The sequence below is a fragment of the Coturnix japonica genome, chromosome 4 (assembly GCF_054131305.1).
Source record: "Coturnix japonica strain WE chromosome 4, WE-NBRP24, whole genome shotgun sequence".
Classification (NCBI taxonomy): domain Eukaryota; kingdom Metazoa; phylum Chordata; class Aves; order Galliformes; family Phasianidae; genus Coturnix; species Coturnix japonica.
This window is the reverse complement of record NC_140666.1, coordinates 53,541,128-53,554,826: the sequence shown is the minus strand read 5'-3', so window position 1 is coordinate 53,554,826 and position 13,699 is coordinate 53,541,128. Positions and strand designations below refer to the sequence as shown.

The following is a 13,699-nucleotide window of genomic DNA, read 5'->3' as shown; positions in this document are numbered from 1 at the left end:
CAGATGAAATAGCAAAAATGGATACGAACTTCATATTAAGTGTAAAGTCATGATTTAAGTTACAACAATGATTTCTCACTTAAGTCTGGGAGTTCATCAGTAAGAAATGTCAGGGATTAAGGAAACTGAAATTATTAACCCAAGGAATGTATGAGTGATTTTAATAACTCAGCAGGATCAGCACAACATGGAGTGTTTCTGATGGAGGTGATGGCTTTGAAAGTTTCCTGGGTTATTTAGAAGACTTCACCTGGAACAGCCTTTGTTAGTTAAAGCCCATCCAGAAAGGTTGACTTAAAATAAAACAAATTAATAGAGGTAGTGCTGAAAGACTGAATGCGGGCATTCTTTGAAGGAGAGAAACTACAAAGAGTTCCCTGTTGTGTAGCCTGTTTGGCACGTGCTGAGACAAGATCTTATTTTCCTCTGTTCTGGTACCTCAAATAAGTGCTAGGAAATACACCCAAAATATTTAGTGACGAGAAGGTATTGGAAAAGTATGTGTTGGGTATAAGCTGGCAAAGTGCAAATTTAGGAAATTAGAAATCTTTTCTGTGGTTTCCCATAGAAGCAGAAGTCAGAAAGTATTCTTAAGATGGCATTTTCACCTGGAAAAAAAAGAGATGCTCCCTTGTGAATTCTGAACTCATGGTGAAGCCAGACACTTAAGAGACTGTCCTAGCATGAGGATATTTACTGGGTGTCAGTGGATACCCTCTGACCAGGGCAGGCAAGGAAGAGTGAATATTAAAAAAGGATTACTTGGTATTTCAAAAGCTCAAATAACCATAAACTTCAGTCTCTCCTTCCTCTCTGGATATTTATCCTTTTTTCTCCATTTTCTATTAGATGAGAATTTAAAAGGAAACTCTTTTTTAGCTAAAGTAACGTTCTGCAGCTGGTGGTGATATTTGTAACTGGTGATTTGTTTTCAGTCAGATGGGTTGCTCAGGGCTTGAGGAAAATAAGACTAGGATGCCTTTGTTGGTGTTGGGGGAGTAAGGACTGTTATAGGGGAGTTAGAAACGAAAGATATGTTACATAGAGAAATGAGTTCAGAAGTTGAGGGAAGCTCAGAAGTGTGTTCAAGATATAAGGTGTGTTTATTTCTAAGTAGAAGAGCATGATCCCAGAAACTTGAGACTTTCAGCATCTTACTTCATTGCCTTGCTGTGACATTACACTGGATAGACGACAACTGGATTTTGGCTGCAGACTACATGAGATGTGTGGGTAAGTCCTGGATGCTTCTAAGTGAATGTCAAAACATAACATGCCAACAGAAAAACAGTTTTTTTCAACTGTAAACAATAGCTTGATTGGTGCCCCTCACAGGACAGAGAGATGTGGCTGTTGTTTGCGATGTATGTGCTTTATTTTTATGCCTTCCTTGTTATTGGAAGAGAACTTCTGGGAAGAAACCTGCTGAGATATTGAGCAGGTTATACAGGGGAGGTTACACGTAGAAAGGTCTGGAGGTACTCAGGAAAGCTGCAAGTTTTGGCTCGGCGCTTGTAGTGTTGCTTTTTAAAAGGAAGGAAAAGGGCAAGGCTCAGGGAAAGGAAGGAGAAAGGGGAGGAAAGAGGAAAAGGAGAAAAGGGTCATGCGAGGCAAGATGAAAAGGGCAAGGCTCAGGGAAAGGAGGAAGGCAGGGGGAAATGGGAAGGCATAGGTGAAAGGGAGAGGATGAGGAAAAAGCAGAGAAAAGTAAGAAATAAGTGGGAAGAGGAATGTTGGAAGGAAAGGCTGGAAGTGGCATGTCTGTTGTTTTGGGTGTTGTTTGTTTGTTTGTTTGTTTTTTCCTTTGTAGTTATTATTTATTTGTTTCAATGAGCAAATGGAAAAGCAGAGGCTGGGGTTAGCATTGCTGCAAGGGGGCTGCCCTGGAGCTGTTGAGTCCGGGCTGATGTGAGCCCCAACCCATGGGTCACTGGGGAGCCATGCTTCATCTCTGCAATATCTCTGCCCTTCAAGTTCTGGCATAAACACAGGTGCATCTCCAGGTGATTCAAGGATAACTGCAGAAGTCCAGGTTCAGGGAAATGGCAGGGGTTTCCTTCAGACAGTTTCCAAGTGTGTGTGGTGTAGCACTGGCTTAAATTAATTAAAGAATAGATAAGAAATGGAACTCACTTCTGTGAGTCTGCTCACATTTTTCTTGTGATAAGTAAATAGAAACCTTTAAAGAAGCACTGGCTGATCCACTTTGAGGAAATAAAAAAAGACTAAAAATCAACCTTTCAGTTCAGGTAATGGCTGCTGTACAAATTAAGTGAAACAGTGCAGTAGGGATGAAGGGAGCCAAAGCATCCCATGGGAGAACATTGTTGGTAATGGTGGATTTTTTTATTTTTTTATTTTATTTTATTTTTTTTTTAAGAATCCTTTTAATAATATCAGGAGCTGATTTAAAGAATGCTGAAGTTATTTCTTAATATATGTGATTATTTTTCTTCATGTACCATTTATACCTATTGTTTTATTCAAATTCAACTTGTAATAATGCCATTATGAAATGCTGGAGTTAGAATAGCTGTCAGTCACAATGCCTTCTTTATTGCCTGTGTATTAGGGAAAAGGGGATTTAATCTAAAAATGAGGATGGCCTCAAGTTGCGCCAGGACAAGTTTAGGTTGGATATTAGGAAGAACTTCTTTACAGAAAGGGTAGTTAGGTACTGGAATAGGCTCCCCAGGGAGGTGGTTGAATTGCCATCCCTGGTTGTGTTCAAGAGCCGTTTGGATGTGGTACTCAAGGATATGATTTAGTGTAGGGTTTTTAGAGTTAGGGTTCTGGTTAGGCTGTGGTTGGACTTGATGATCTTCAAGGTCTTTTCCAACCTGGGTAATTCTATGATTCTATGATTTTTGCCCTCTGGACTCCATCTGTGATTGTGATGTGGCATAGAGTGAATCACAGAATCACAGAATGACCCGGGTTGGAAGGGACCTCAAGGATCATGTAGTTCCAACCCCCCTGCCTGGCAGGGCCACCAAACGTACACATTTACTAGATCAGGTTGCCCAGGGCCCCGTCCAACCTGGCCTTGAACACCTCCAAGGACGGGGCATCCACAACCTCCCTGGGCAGCCTGTTCCAGGGCCTAACCACTCTCCTAGTGAAGAACTTCCCCCTAACATCCAACTTAAATCTTCCCTCTTTTAACTTAAAACCATTTCCCCGTGTCCTGCTATTGTCAGCCCTTTTGAAGAGTTTACTCCCCTCCTGGGAGTAAGTTCCCTTCAGATATTGAAAGGCTGCAATGAGGTCACCCTGCAACCTTCTCTTCTCTAGGCTGAACAAGCCCAACTCCCTCAGCCTGTCCTCATAGGGGAGGTGCTCCAGCCCCCTGATCATCTTCATGGCCCTCCTCTGGACCCTTTCCAAAATCTCCATGTCTTTTTTGTACTGAGGGCTCCACACCTGGACACAGTACTCCAGATGGGGCCTCACAAGAGCAGAGTAGAGAGGGACAATCACCTCCCTATCCCTGCTGACCAACCCTCTCCTGATGGAGCCCAGGATCCCATTTGCTTTCCGGGCTGCCAGAGTGCACTGCTGGCTCATGTTAAGTTTTTCGTCCATCAGGACCCCCAGGTCCTTCTCTGCTGAGCTGCTCTCAAGGACCACTCCTCCCAGCCTGTACAGGTGCCTGGGGTTCTTCCGACCCAAGTGCAAAACCTTGCACTTTGCCATGTTGAACCTCATTAGGTTCACCCGAGCCCAGCTTTCCAGCCTGTCAAGGTCACTCTGAATGGTTTGGCTGGGGAGCCTTTTTTGTGGCTGCACATTGCTACAGTTGCATCCAATATCCCGCATCCATTATCCCACATCCCATATCTCATGTCCCAAATAACATCACAACATCACATTTTATCTGCATCTTAGGGAGTTTATTGGGAGGTGGTCTTTGTTGAGGCTGAGTGGACAGGTGAGGAGCTGCAGATGATGCTGATCTTGGTGTTGCGATGGGTCCTGTTCTTATGATGGTGTGAGGACTGGCTTGGTTTTTCCCAGCGGAGCATGGTGGTAGAAAGGCAGTCAGCAGCGTTCATCTCCTTTTCCAGTAGTAGTAGGTGACACAGACACGTTGATACCCTGCTTAGTGAGAAGCATTAAGCATGAAGATAGTTACAGTTACAATTTCACAGGTCAATATAATAAGCTCATTTGCTGTCACCTTTTCTCCTGGACAGTGGCGTGTTGTTATATCTACGATTCCTCCTGATCCTGCGGCTGGGGGGCACTCTGTATCGGCGTCTGGAGCGCCCCCTGCGCCGTCCGCTGCGCCCCCGCCGGGCCCTCACCATCCTTGCGCCCACTCAGCCCCACAGCTCCCTAGATACTGATGGGTCTGTTGGTCCCATCTGGAAAGATGCCTTGGAGAAGTTCCTTTGTTGAGCTCATAGTGGGGACTCTGTTACCCTGGTGATGAGGGGAGTCCTATGAGCTCACAAGGGCAGAGATGCTGGCAGCGTCTCCCTCAGCATCCCAAGTAGTAGATCAGCCACCCAAGCCCTTCCTATTCCCTCCATTATCACTCAGACCATGATCATGTTTTTCTTTATGCTTGTTGATGGAGAAGTACCTTTGGGATGAGCCTTTGGGAGAGGGAGCACTGAGACATCACATCCTGTCCAGTGGTAGCCGATGAGCAGGGAAGCTGCCAGTGTGCTGACAACCAAATTACTGGCCTGGCTTCTTACTTGGGGTTTTCTGCAGCACATATTTTTGGCCTGCAGGACGCAGCATTTCGAGCTCCCCTCGTTACCACGACGACCTCACTGCCACTGTTTCTCTGTTAGTAAACGTCATGGAATCATCAAAGTTGGAAAAGACTTCTAAGATCATTTAGTCCAACCACCCCCTTACCATAAGTACTTCCCACTAAACTTATGTCCCCAGGTGCTACATCTACCCTTTATGTAAACACCTCCCGGAATGGTGACTCCACCATCACCCTGGACAGTCTGTTTCAATGTATTACTACACTTTTGGAGAAGAAATTATTTCTAATTTCCAACCTGGACCTCCTGTGGCAAAACTTAAAGCCTTTATCTCTTGTCTTACTGATGTTACCTGGGAGAAAGGGCCAACCTCCACCTCAACACAACCTCCTTTCAGACAGCTGTTGAGAGTCATGTCATCTTGCGTGAGCCTTCTATTCTCCAGACTGAACAATCCCAGTTCCCTCAGCCATAAGATTTGTGCCCCAAAGCCTTCACAGGTTTAATGCCCTTCTCTGAACCCATTCCAGGACCTCAATGTATGTCTTTCTTGTAGTCAGGGGCCCTAAACAGCACAGTACTCAAGCTGCAGTCTCTGCAGAACTGAATTTAGGGAGATGATCACCTCTCTGGTTCTGCTGGGTACACAATTTCTGGTACAAACCAGGATGCCATTAGCCTTCTTGGCTACCTGGGCACCCTGCTGGCTCATAGTCAGCTGAGTTCCTACCAACACCCTCAGATCTTTTTTCCTCCACGCAGCTTATCAACACTTTGCTTGTGTACCATGCTTTTACCTGGCCACCTTATTTTTGAGTCTGCCTTTTGCTGTGTTCCTTGAAGCAATTGAATTTCCACCCCCCCCACCAGTGGCCACACTTGGGCTTCTGGACTTGCTTGTAACGTGCCATGTCGGCCTCCACTTCTGCACTTTCTGAAATGCACCCTCACTGTGCACTTGTGTGGTTGGTTCTAATGTGGTAGCATCAGGTAGTGATGCAGTGGGGTAGCTGTTGGTTTTTGCTACTCATATGTCCCTAAGGAAGCAAAATGAGAGGGTTTGCTTCAGTGTGCCACCAAATAGCTCATCCCAATGCTTCATCCAGAGTTTCATGCAGTATTTCCAATCAATTTCCTTTTCAAAGCACATTTCTAATGAAATAAATTACAATAAATAAATAAATTAAAAAATAAGTTGTTCAATAGAAACTTAATAGCTAGAATGTAGATGAGTTAGGAAGGTCTCTGGGTAATTTCCTAACTTGCTTTGGCTCCAAAAACAGTCCCCAAATGAGTGGACTGGAGCTACTGTTACTGCTTGTTGGATTCATTTATGGCTCTTTATGGGCAGAAGAATGTTCATCTTGCAGGTGTGGGGCTGGTCTGGGGTAGAGCTCAGCTGCTGACCACTTCTTCCCTGCTTAGCACCAGAGAGTAAACTGTGAAGCACCCCTGGTCAGCAGGGGTTCACAAGTAATTGTTCTAAAGCTATTTTTAGCAAATTTCCATGTTTTTCTTATTTTTTTCTTGACAACTGAGAGAATAGGTGGCAATTCAGCAGTGTGCCATGGGGAAATTACAGCCTGAATCACACAGGATAGTCACAGAAGAGACAGACTATCAGTGTTTATACCAAAATAGCCTATTATCCAGGTGTCTTCCACAGATAAATGGTAATCAAAACACTCCTCGGCTCTCTAAAGGTCACGAGTCCTTTTGAGTATCCAAGCTACATCACGTTTTGTTATGTTACTATTCTGCATATCTAAAAAGATTGTCACCATTCTACATAATATGTCAGCTGGCATATTTGCTTCCATGGAACATCTTACAGGGAAAAATGCTTTGCATTTTGTTGCATTTCCCAGCCACGGTGCAAGCCAGGTCTTCCCAGGGCTGACACCCACCAATCACGAATTTCCAGAAGAGCCACTTCTGTCCTCACAAAGACACTTATAGCGTGATCCTTAGTGCTTGTAGGGTCCGTGGGATGTTTTCCCTATGCATCTCCTTCTGCACTGATGTAGTGCAGGAAAATCCTATGTGGGGTCCTATAGCAATGTGCTACCGTTTTCCCTGAGTTAATTATTAAAATCAATCCCAAATTGGATGTGCTGGTGCATTGGGCCAAGGGTGCTTACCTCCTGCTCTTCAGCTGGGATTAATCATTCAACTGGTGACACACAGGAGCTCCATATAAATGCTGGGCTGGATTTCCAACTGCTGCTGATTTTGCACTGAGAGGAAAAGCAGTGGTGGTGACCACGCTCTGCTGTGGCTCCACCACACCATGAAGGCGGCTGTTACCTTCCTGCTGCTGCTTTTCGTAGCAACTCACGCCGAACACCGAGGTAAGGGTGCTTACTCTCAAAATCCTTGTACTGCTGTGACTGAAATGGATTTACTGCTACATAGGGTCTGTGATACTGTACATATTAATGTATTAATGATTTTGAGCTTCTAAAGAAGTTCAAAAATGAGGTTTACCATCATAGTTCTTTTTCTGTATGGAGCCAAGTGAACTGAACACCTAGCATTGTTCTCTTTGCTCAGAAACATAGGGAAGCATAGATCTACCCCAAAGACCTTGCCCAAATATATGTTTTCACTGCCAGATTATGGAAATAAAAAGGAATTCAAGACGCTCACACCTACAGCAGGTCAGACTGATGTTCATGTTAGGATATAGCCTGTGGGTGTCCTCTTCTTTCAGAGACCACTTACCCAGTAACAACAGCAACAAATGGCCTCTGATTTCATGGTGGTTTACTTTCTTATAAACCGTAGCCATTTTTTCTCTTTCCATTGCAACCTTGTAAAATTACTTTTTTTTCCTTCCCTCTTTCTGAAGCAGTTTGACCTTTGGCTGATATATCAGTATATAACCCCACAGCTTGGGTAAAATGACCCTACACTACACTGGTGGAGATGGGCTGACAGACTGCAAAAACACATTGATTTGCAGCAGCACAAGAGATATGGACAGGAGAATGCAGCTGTGACTGAAACCCCTGGGGGAACAAGGGAGATTGTTCTGATCCAAAAGCCCCATGAGAATCATGTTAAAGTTGCAGCAGAGAGGCCAGCAGGGTATCAGTGTTTACTCTGATGGTATCAAAGTCTAAAACGATGCCTTTTGAAGCAAAAAGTCAATACTATTTCCAAGGAATGCAAGAGTGTCTGGGGATGTGTTTGCTGCCACCTGCTTCTGACCTCTTCAGCTCCAGTTAAAAACCAACACTGCCTGTTTCACCCATACAGAGTGAGCAAGGGGCAAGTGTGCTTTTCCCACAGCTCTGCCAACTTTAGGGAGGATTTTTCCATCTCCCCCTTTCTCTGGATGCAAACTGCAGCAGCGCAGTCAGGGTACATCAGCTGCTTCCCTAATACGTGGTAGGTCTGACATTTGGGGAGAAGCTGTTGCAAAAGAGAAGACAACCCTCGAGCAAGGAATAGAGCAAGATTTACATTCTTAAATACAACTGTTGAGAAAGGAAATTAGAAGTGAGAATAAAATGTAGATGTGGAATAAACTTCTCTGGGTAAGTTTATGGGAGGAAGAGTAACACCGTCACAACTCCTCATCATAAAGTATTTAATAATAGTTTTGCCTTGCAAAAAGAGGACGTAAGTTATTTTCTGCAGTAGATTCAATGGAGCTGAGCAGTAAAAAAAGGTCACTGGGAAGGAGGCATCTGCTTAAGGAGAATCAGTGAGCTGACCCCAGGTCTTCCTTTTTCCATGTTTACAGGTAGACCATATGTTCGCGACAAAGTCTGCCAAGAGTTCAAGACCATGGGGAAGGATGACTACCGAACCATGTAAGCACCTCCTACAGTATTTACTCTCCTGAGAAACTTAGCACATAGATCTCTTCAGAATTAAACCTTAGAAACAGGCAAATTTATTTGCTCATTTATTTATTCAGTGCAGATGAGGGCTCCTATTGCTTTAGTGGGTCTTTGTACTGGAGAAAGGCTTCCTTTGTGGTTGAACTCTGCTAAACAGCTATGCGGTCAAACAGTGAAGAGCTAATGCACACCCAAGGCCTGCTCTAGGCAAAGACCAGCCATCTCCAGCCTGGCAGTGCTTTATTAGAATGGGCCACTGTTTTTTGAAGGACTAATGCTGATGCTTTCCAGATGGTTTTGTTAGACTGTGTTTCCTCAGGCTGATGTTGATGTAGGTTTTTAGGAAATGCAGTGAGTTCATCCCCTTGTCATTTTTGCTCCCAGGGCCCTCATTATGAACAGCAGGAAGTTCTCCAATGCTACCTTTGGGGAGATCAGCCACCTTGTGAACGAGATTGTCTCACTGGCGGAGACCTGCTGTGCTGATGGTGTTGACCCTTCCTGCTATGATGCTGGGGTATGTTGACCACAACCAGCCAGTGGTCCCTAAAACTGTGGGTGCATTTGATTCGGGGGAGTGTTCTCCAGCGCTGCAAGGATGCAAGCAGCATCCTCTCTTCCCACAGTCTTCAGCCCTATCAGCCAAGTCCTGCAGCCCTGACTCGCCTTTCCCTGCCCACCCGGGGATAGCTGCCTGCTGCCTCCACCAAGGCCTGGAGCAGAAGCTGTGCCTGGCTGCCCTAGAGCACCCACCACGCCAGCTGCCCCACTATGTTGAGCCTTCCAATGAGGAACTCTGCCAGGCATTCAAAAAGGACCCAAGGGACTTTGCTGACAGGTAAGGGCCAACAGGCTGAGCTGGGCTGGAAAAAGTGCTTAGTCTTGCTGTGATGCCAAGCCAGGGTGCAGACAAGCTGGCCAAAGTCTGGGAAACAGTTGATGAAAACTGGAAAGTAATCTGGAAGGGTTCTCCATGTTTATCTTAAAGCCTGTTCTTTTATTTCTGGGATGGAATGAGAAGGTGTGCACCTCCGTCAGTTAGGGCCACCAAGCTCTCTGCCAGGAGTAACCATGTCACTTTGCAAAAGTGCTTTGATAATAAAAGCACTGTATTAATTGCTGCAGCTATCTACAGGGGCAAGGAGGTGATAATGCCTGTAGCTCACACTACTACACATATCTCTCCACATCTTGTCCCTGTGCCACTGTCCAAAGCAGAAGCAGCAGCCTTGGCCAACCCCTTTCTGGGTCTACTGGTACATCCAAACAAAATGTTGGTGTATTTTGCATTTGTGCAGGCCCCAAGGATAGAATTATACAAAATGAATGAGAGATGGAGGTGGCCATGCAAGTGGTTAGAGAGGGGCTATCAGGTGGGTTGATGGATTGATACATTAAGCCAGCAGCACCAGAGGGTTCCTGCAGGGCTGACATCCACACTGTATTATAACATTCCCAAACAATGCATCTGCCACTGAGTCCCTGATCCTGGGGTATCTGAGTGTTGCCTCTGACACAGGTTCCTGCACGAGTACGTCAGTAGCTATGGCCAGGCTCCCTTGCCTGTGCTTTTGGGCTCTACCAGGAACTTCTTGTCCATGGTCTCCACCTGCTGCATATCCCCATCGCCCACTGTCTGCTTCCTGAAGGAGGTGAGTCTGCACCCCACAGCCTGCTTTCCCCTTTTGCTCATTTACCCTATGGATGCCCACAGCCAAGGGTGGCTCAGCTCTGGCCCCATTCATCTTTAGCCAAGCAGCATGAAGCTGCTGCTTATTTTCAGGAGGTTTTATTTTACTTTTGCTCTCAGCATTGGGGATTTTCAAGTTAAATTGCTGGTCACCACGTTGAATTTCCAGATACATGTGAAGTTGTTGGGAAATTCACCCAGATGGTGGGACAGTTTCATGAAACACTAATTAGCTCCAAAACCCAGCATGAGAAGAACTGCTGTTACCTTTTGCAGCCAGTAGTAAAAGGAGGCTAAGTTACAGGCCTTCTCACAGCATACCCAAGCAGCAACTCACCAAGTACAGTATTTTTTACCTTGCCTTTGGAGAGGTATCCATTTTTCCTGAAGGATATCTCCACCCTGCCATCCACTCTCTGCTGCTACATATTCTTCTTTTTGCAGAAACTGCAAAGAAAAACTCTTTCCCTACTCACTTTGATGTCGAACAGAGCTTGCTTGCGCTTAACAGGATATGGGAAGGACAAAATGAAGTTCAGGTAATAAGGGGATAAAGTGTTTTCTGCTTTTTAGATCAGGTTAGATGGGGAGTGCTTTTCTATTTCAGATGGCAGCTCCTTTCTGGTTTTCACCAAGATATATTCAGGCAAAGATGGAGGTTACCTCCACAAAATAAGGCTGGTTGTTCTGTGCTTGGATGCTGCACTTGTGGATGGCATGCTCAGTGTGTGGGAAAGGCAAAAGTACAGATACAGAAATACTAGATGTGCTTATGGTTTCTACTTAAGCTTGTGGAACAGGTGGGCTGAAATTCTTCAGTTCCCTCTATGCTTTGTGTCTGCACAGCTACCTGACCATGCTTGCCCAGAAGGTACCAAGTGCATCATTTGAGGACCTTTCTCCTCTGGCAGAGGATGCGGCTGAGGTGTTCTCGCAGTGCTGTGACTCACTGGCTGAAGACTGCATTCAGCAGAAGGTAGAACAGTCCTGAGGCACCTTAGGGTTGAGAGGCTCCGTGAACAGGACACCAAACTTTGTATTTCCTCTCTTCCTCCCTCTGCAGTTGTCGGAACACACCACAAAGATCTGCACCACACTGTCAGCCAAAGACGAAAGGTTTGCTGATTGCTGTGCAGGAAAAAACATTATGCAAAACTACTTCTGCATTTCTGCCTTGCAACCAGCTGTAGCCCCCAAACTGCCTGAGCTGCAGAAGCCAACCAACAAGCAATTGTGTGATGATAATGGGCCCCTCCAAACCAGAAGGTCCGTACTCCAGTTCCCACCACATCTTGTTTCCTTACTCCTTCTCTCTGTTAAATAATTTAATTATTATTAGAACTTTTCTCACAGTAGCCTAAAGAGACCCATGTGCTATGAGGAGAAGAGTATGGAAGTGCATTCTATACACTGCTGCTGCATCCAAGAGCTGGCAGCTTTGATGGCAACAGCCAGTGCTAAATATTAACTTGTTTTTCTTGCCATGCTGCAGGTACATGTTTGAGCTGGCACGGAGGCACACCAATGTCCCTGATGTCTTCCTTGGCAAGCTGTATGATGCCTCTGAAAATGTCATCAGGGAGTGCTGCTCTGCCAAGGATGCTTCCAAATGCCTTGACAGCAAGGTAGCTGGGAGGGGCGCCTTTTGTTTTACAGAACATAAACTACCTTGACATTGTCCACTGCCTCCCTCTCCAGCACCCATATCCCCCCAAAACCTGTTTGTATGGTCCTGTTTATAGAAATTGCCCTCTTTTGTGCCACACAGCGTCAGCAGATGGAAAAAGAGCTGCCTGCCTTCCTGGAAAAAACCAACCAGTTCTGTGGGCAGTACAATGAGCTGAATTTCCTTGACTTCAAGAAGAGGTAAAGGTTCCTCACCCTCTGCTGGTGCTCCTGGAAATGCACGCTTGATTTAGCCAAGCTTTGGCACCTGAAATTTGTCTGCATGAACTTAATTTCTCCCATGGCATCATAGAAACTTTCCCCGCAAACCATGTCACCCAATTTTGGCAGTGCACTGTGGTTTGGAGGTTAAATGCACCAGGGTCCTTGCAAAAGCCCCCACCCCACACTGACACATTCTCCTGTCTGTCCTTGAATTTCAGGCTGAAGGAGAGCATCAAGCAGATGAGGCCAGATGCAAGCCCTGAGCTGCTGACACAGCTGACAGATCAGAGAGCTGATTTTGCCTCCACGTGCTGCCCAGCGAACTCGCCACCACTTTACTGTGCTGCACAGGTAGGGCATCTCACCACCCAACACTATGCATGAGACAGTCACAAGCCCTGAGCTTGCCAAACTTCGGTTCTTTCTCCCCTCTTGCAGGTGACTGCAGAGTTGGCAAGTACGTGCAAGCAGGGCTCCTGCATGCTGGTCTAGGTGTGGAACAGTGAAAAACAAGGTGAGAGGTCCAGCTGGAGGATGCAAAATACTGCTGTTGTCTGGACCAGCTTGCAGTCCCCCAACTGATACATCACTGCAGCCACAATAAACATATTTTAAAAAACACTCTTGCCCTGGGGTGCGCACAAACCTTGCTTTCTGTGTGGTTGCACTGTATGCCAGGTTGCAAAGGTACTGCTCCCAGAAAGGTGGTAAAGGTCCCAGCTCTGGCTGTGGGAGTTCACGTTCTGAACAGTTAGGTAGGAAAGTCAAAATCACATGTCAAGTGCCCACAGAGATGGAGTTGCTTTCTGACTGTTTGGATATTGTCACTGTGGAAGACGTCAGTAACATCACAAGTTGGGCTGTCTGTCCGAAATAAAACAGCTCAAGTTTCAGCAGTTGCCAAGAGATGGCGCTTGTAACCCAGGGAAGTGAGGATTGTACCGTGTCTATGACATCTCCAGGCCTTGCTGCTTCCCAAAGTGGGCATGGTGATGCTGCTGCCAGTGCTCCCAAAAAGGGATCTGCACAAGGCTACCTTGACCACTCTCCAAATAAATCTCCATGTCAGAAGACTGGGAAAAGTAATGCCGTGTCCCTGTTGCCTGCATGGACTCTTAGAAGGAAGGGGCTCATTTTGATCCTGTTTTTGGCTGATGGTACCCTTTGCCACCTGTAAGGAACTTCCAAAATGAGAATTGAGCTCCAAGTGCAGACCTTGGCTATGTTGGATAGCATCAAGCCTCACAAGATACTGTAACAGCATCACAGAGCTGAGATTACTTGTGAAAATGAACATCTTTCTTGTCAAGGCTTAATGCTAGCAGATTTCCTATGAATTCAGAGAAACAAACCACATTAATGGCAGCCTTGTGGCAGCCATACATCAGGGTGACCAAGCTCTCCATACATGAAGATTATTCTCTTCTGCTGCATGCACATCCTTCCACAAACCTTTACTGAAGTGAGTTAAGAAGGCATTGTCCCATCCTTTTCAGCTCCAGCTTAGTATACCCTGGCTGCTATGGAGATTCTGACAAGTA

General features: G+C 45.7%; 1 protein-coding gene and 1 long non-coding RNA gene across 2 annotated transcripts; one reads left to right on the top strand and one right to left on the bottom strand.

Moving 5' to 3' along the window:
• Window positions 1-3,871: 3,871 nt before the first annotated feature.
• Window positions 3,872-4,369, bottom strand: LOC107313509 (uncharacterized). The gene is made up of 2 exons (XR_001555019.3): window positions 4,181-4,369; window positions 3,872-4,098 (listed from the first exon to the last, which is right to left on the bottom strand). It is a non-coding gene; the product is annotated as an uncharacterized LOC107313509 (long non-coding RNA).
• A 2,583-nt stretch (window positions 4,370-6,952) lies between these two features.
• On the top strand, window positions 6,953-12,779 carry GC (GC vitamin D binding protein). Its single transcript, XM_015861829.3, has 12 exons — window positions 6,953-7,078; window positions 8,479-8,548; window positions 8,963-9,095; window positions 9,205-9,416; window positions 10,098-10,230; window positions 10,713-10,807; window positions 11,115-11,244; window positions 11,332-11,534; window positions 11,761-11,893; window positions 12,037-12,134; window positions 12,377-12,509; window positions 12,597-12,779. Exons 1-12 carry the CDS (start codon window positions 7,018-7,020, stop codon window positions 12,648-12,650), a joined length of 1,455 nt encoding a protein of 484 aa, XP_015717315.2. The 5' UTR covers window positions 6,953-7,017; the 3' UTR covers window positions 12,651-12,779.
• The last annotated feature ends 920 nt before the right edge of the window (window positions 12,780-13,699 follow it).

Bases quoted from the DNA above. Each gene is read 5' to 3' on its own strand.
- GC (XM_015861829.3), top strand. From the start codon at position 7,018: ATGAAGGCGGCTGTTACCTTCCTGCTGCTGCTTTTCGTAGCAACTCAC. The intron at 10,808-11,114 runs GTAATAAGGGGA...GTGTCTGCACAG, and splicing joins AAGGACAAAATGAAGTTCAG to CTACCTGACCATGCTTGCCC. The intron at 12,135-12,376 runs GTAAAGGTTCCT...CTTGAATTTCAG, and splicing joins TTCCTTGACTTCAAGAAGAG to GCTGAAGGAGAGCATCAAGC.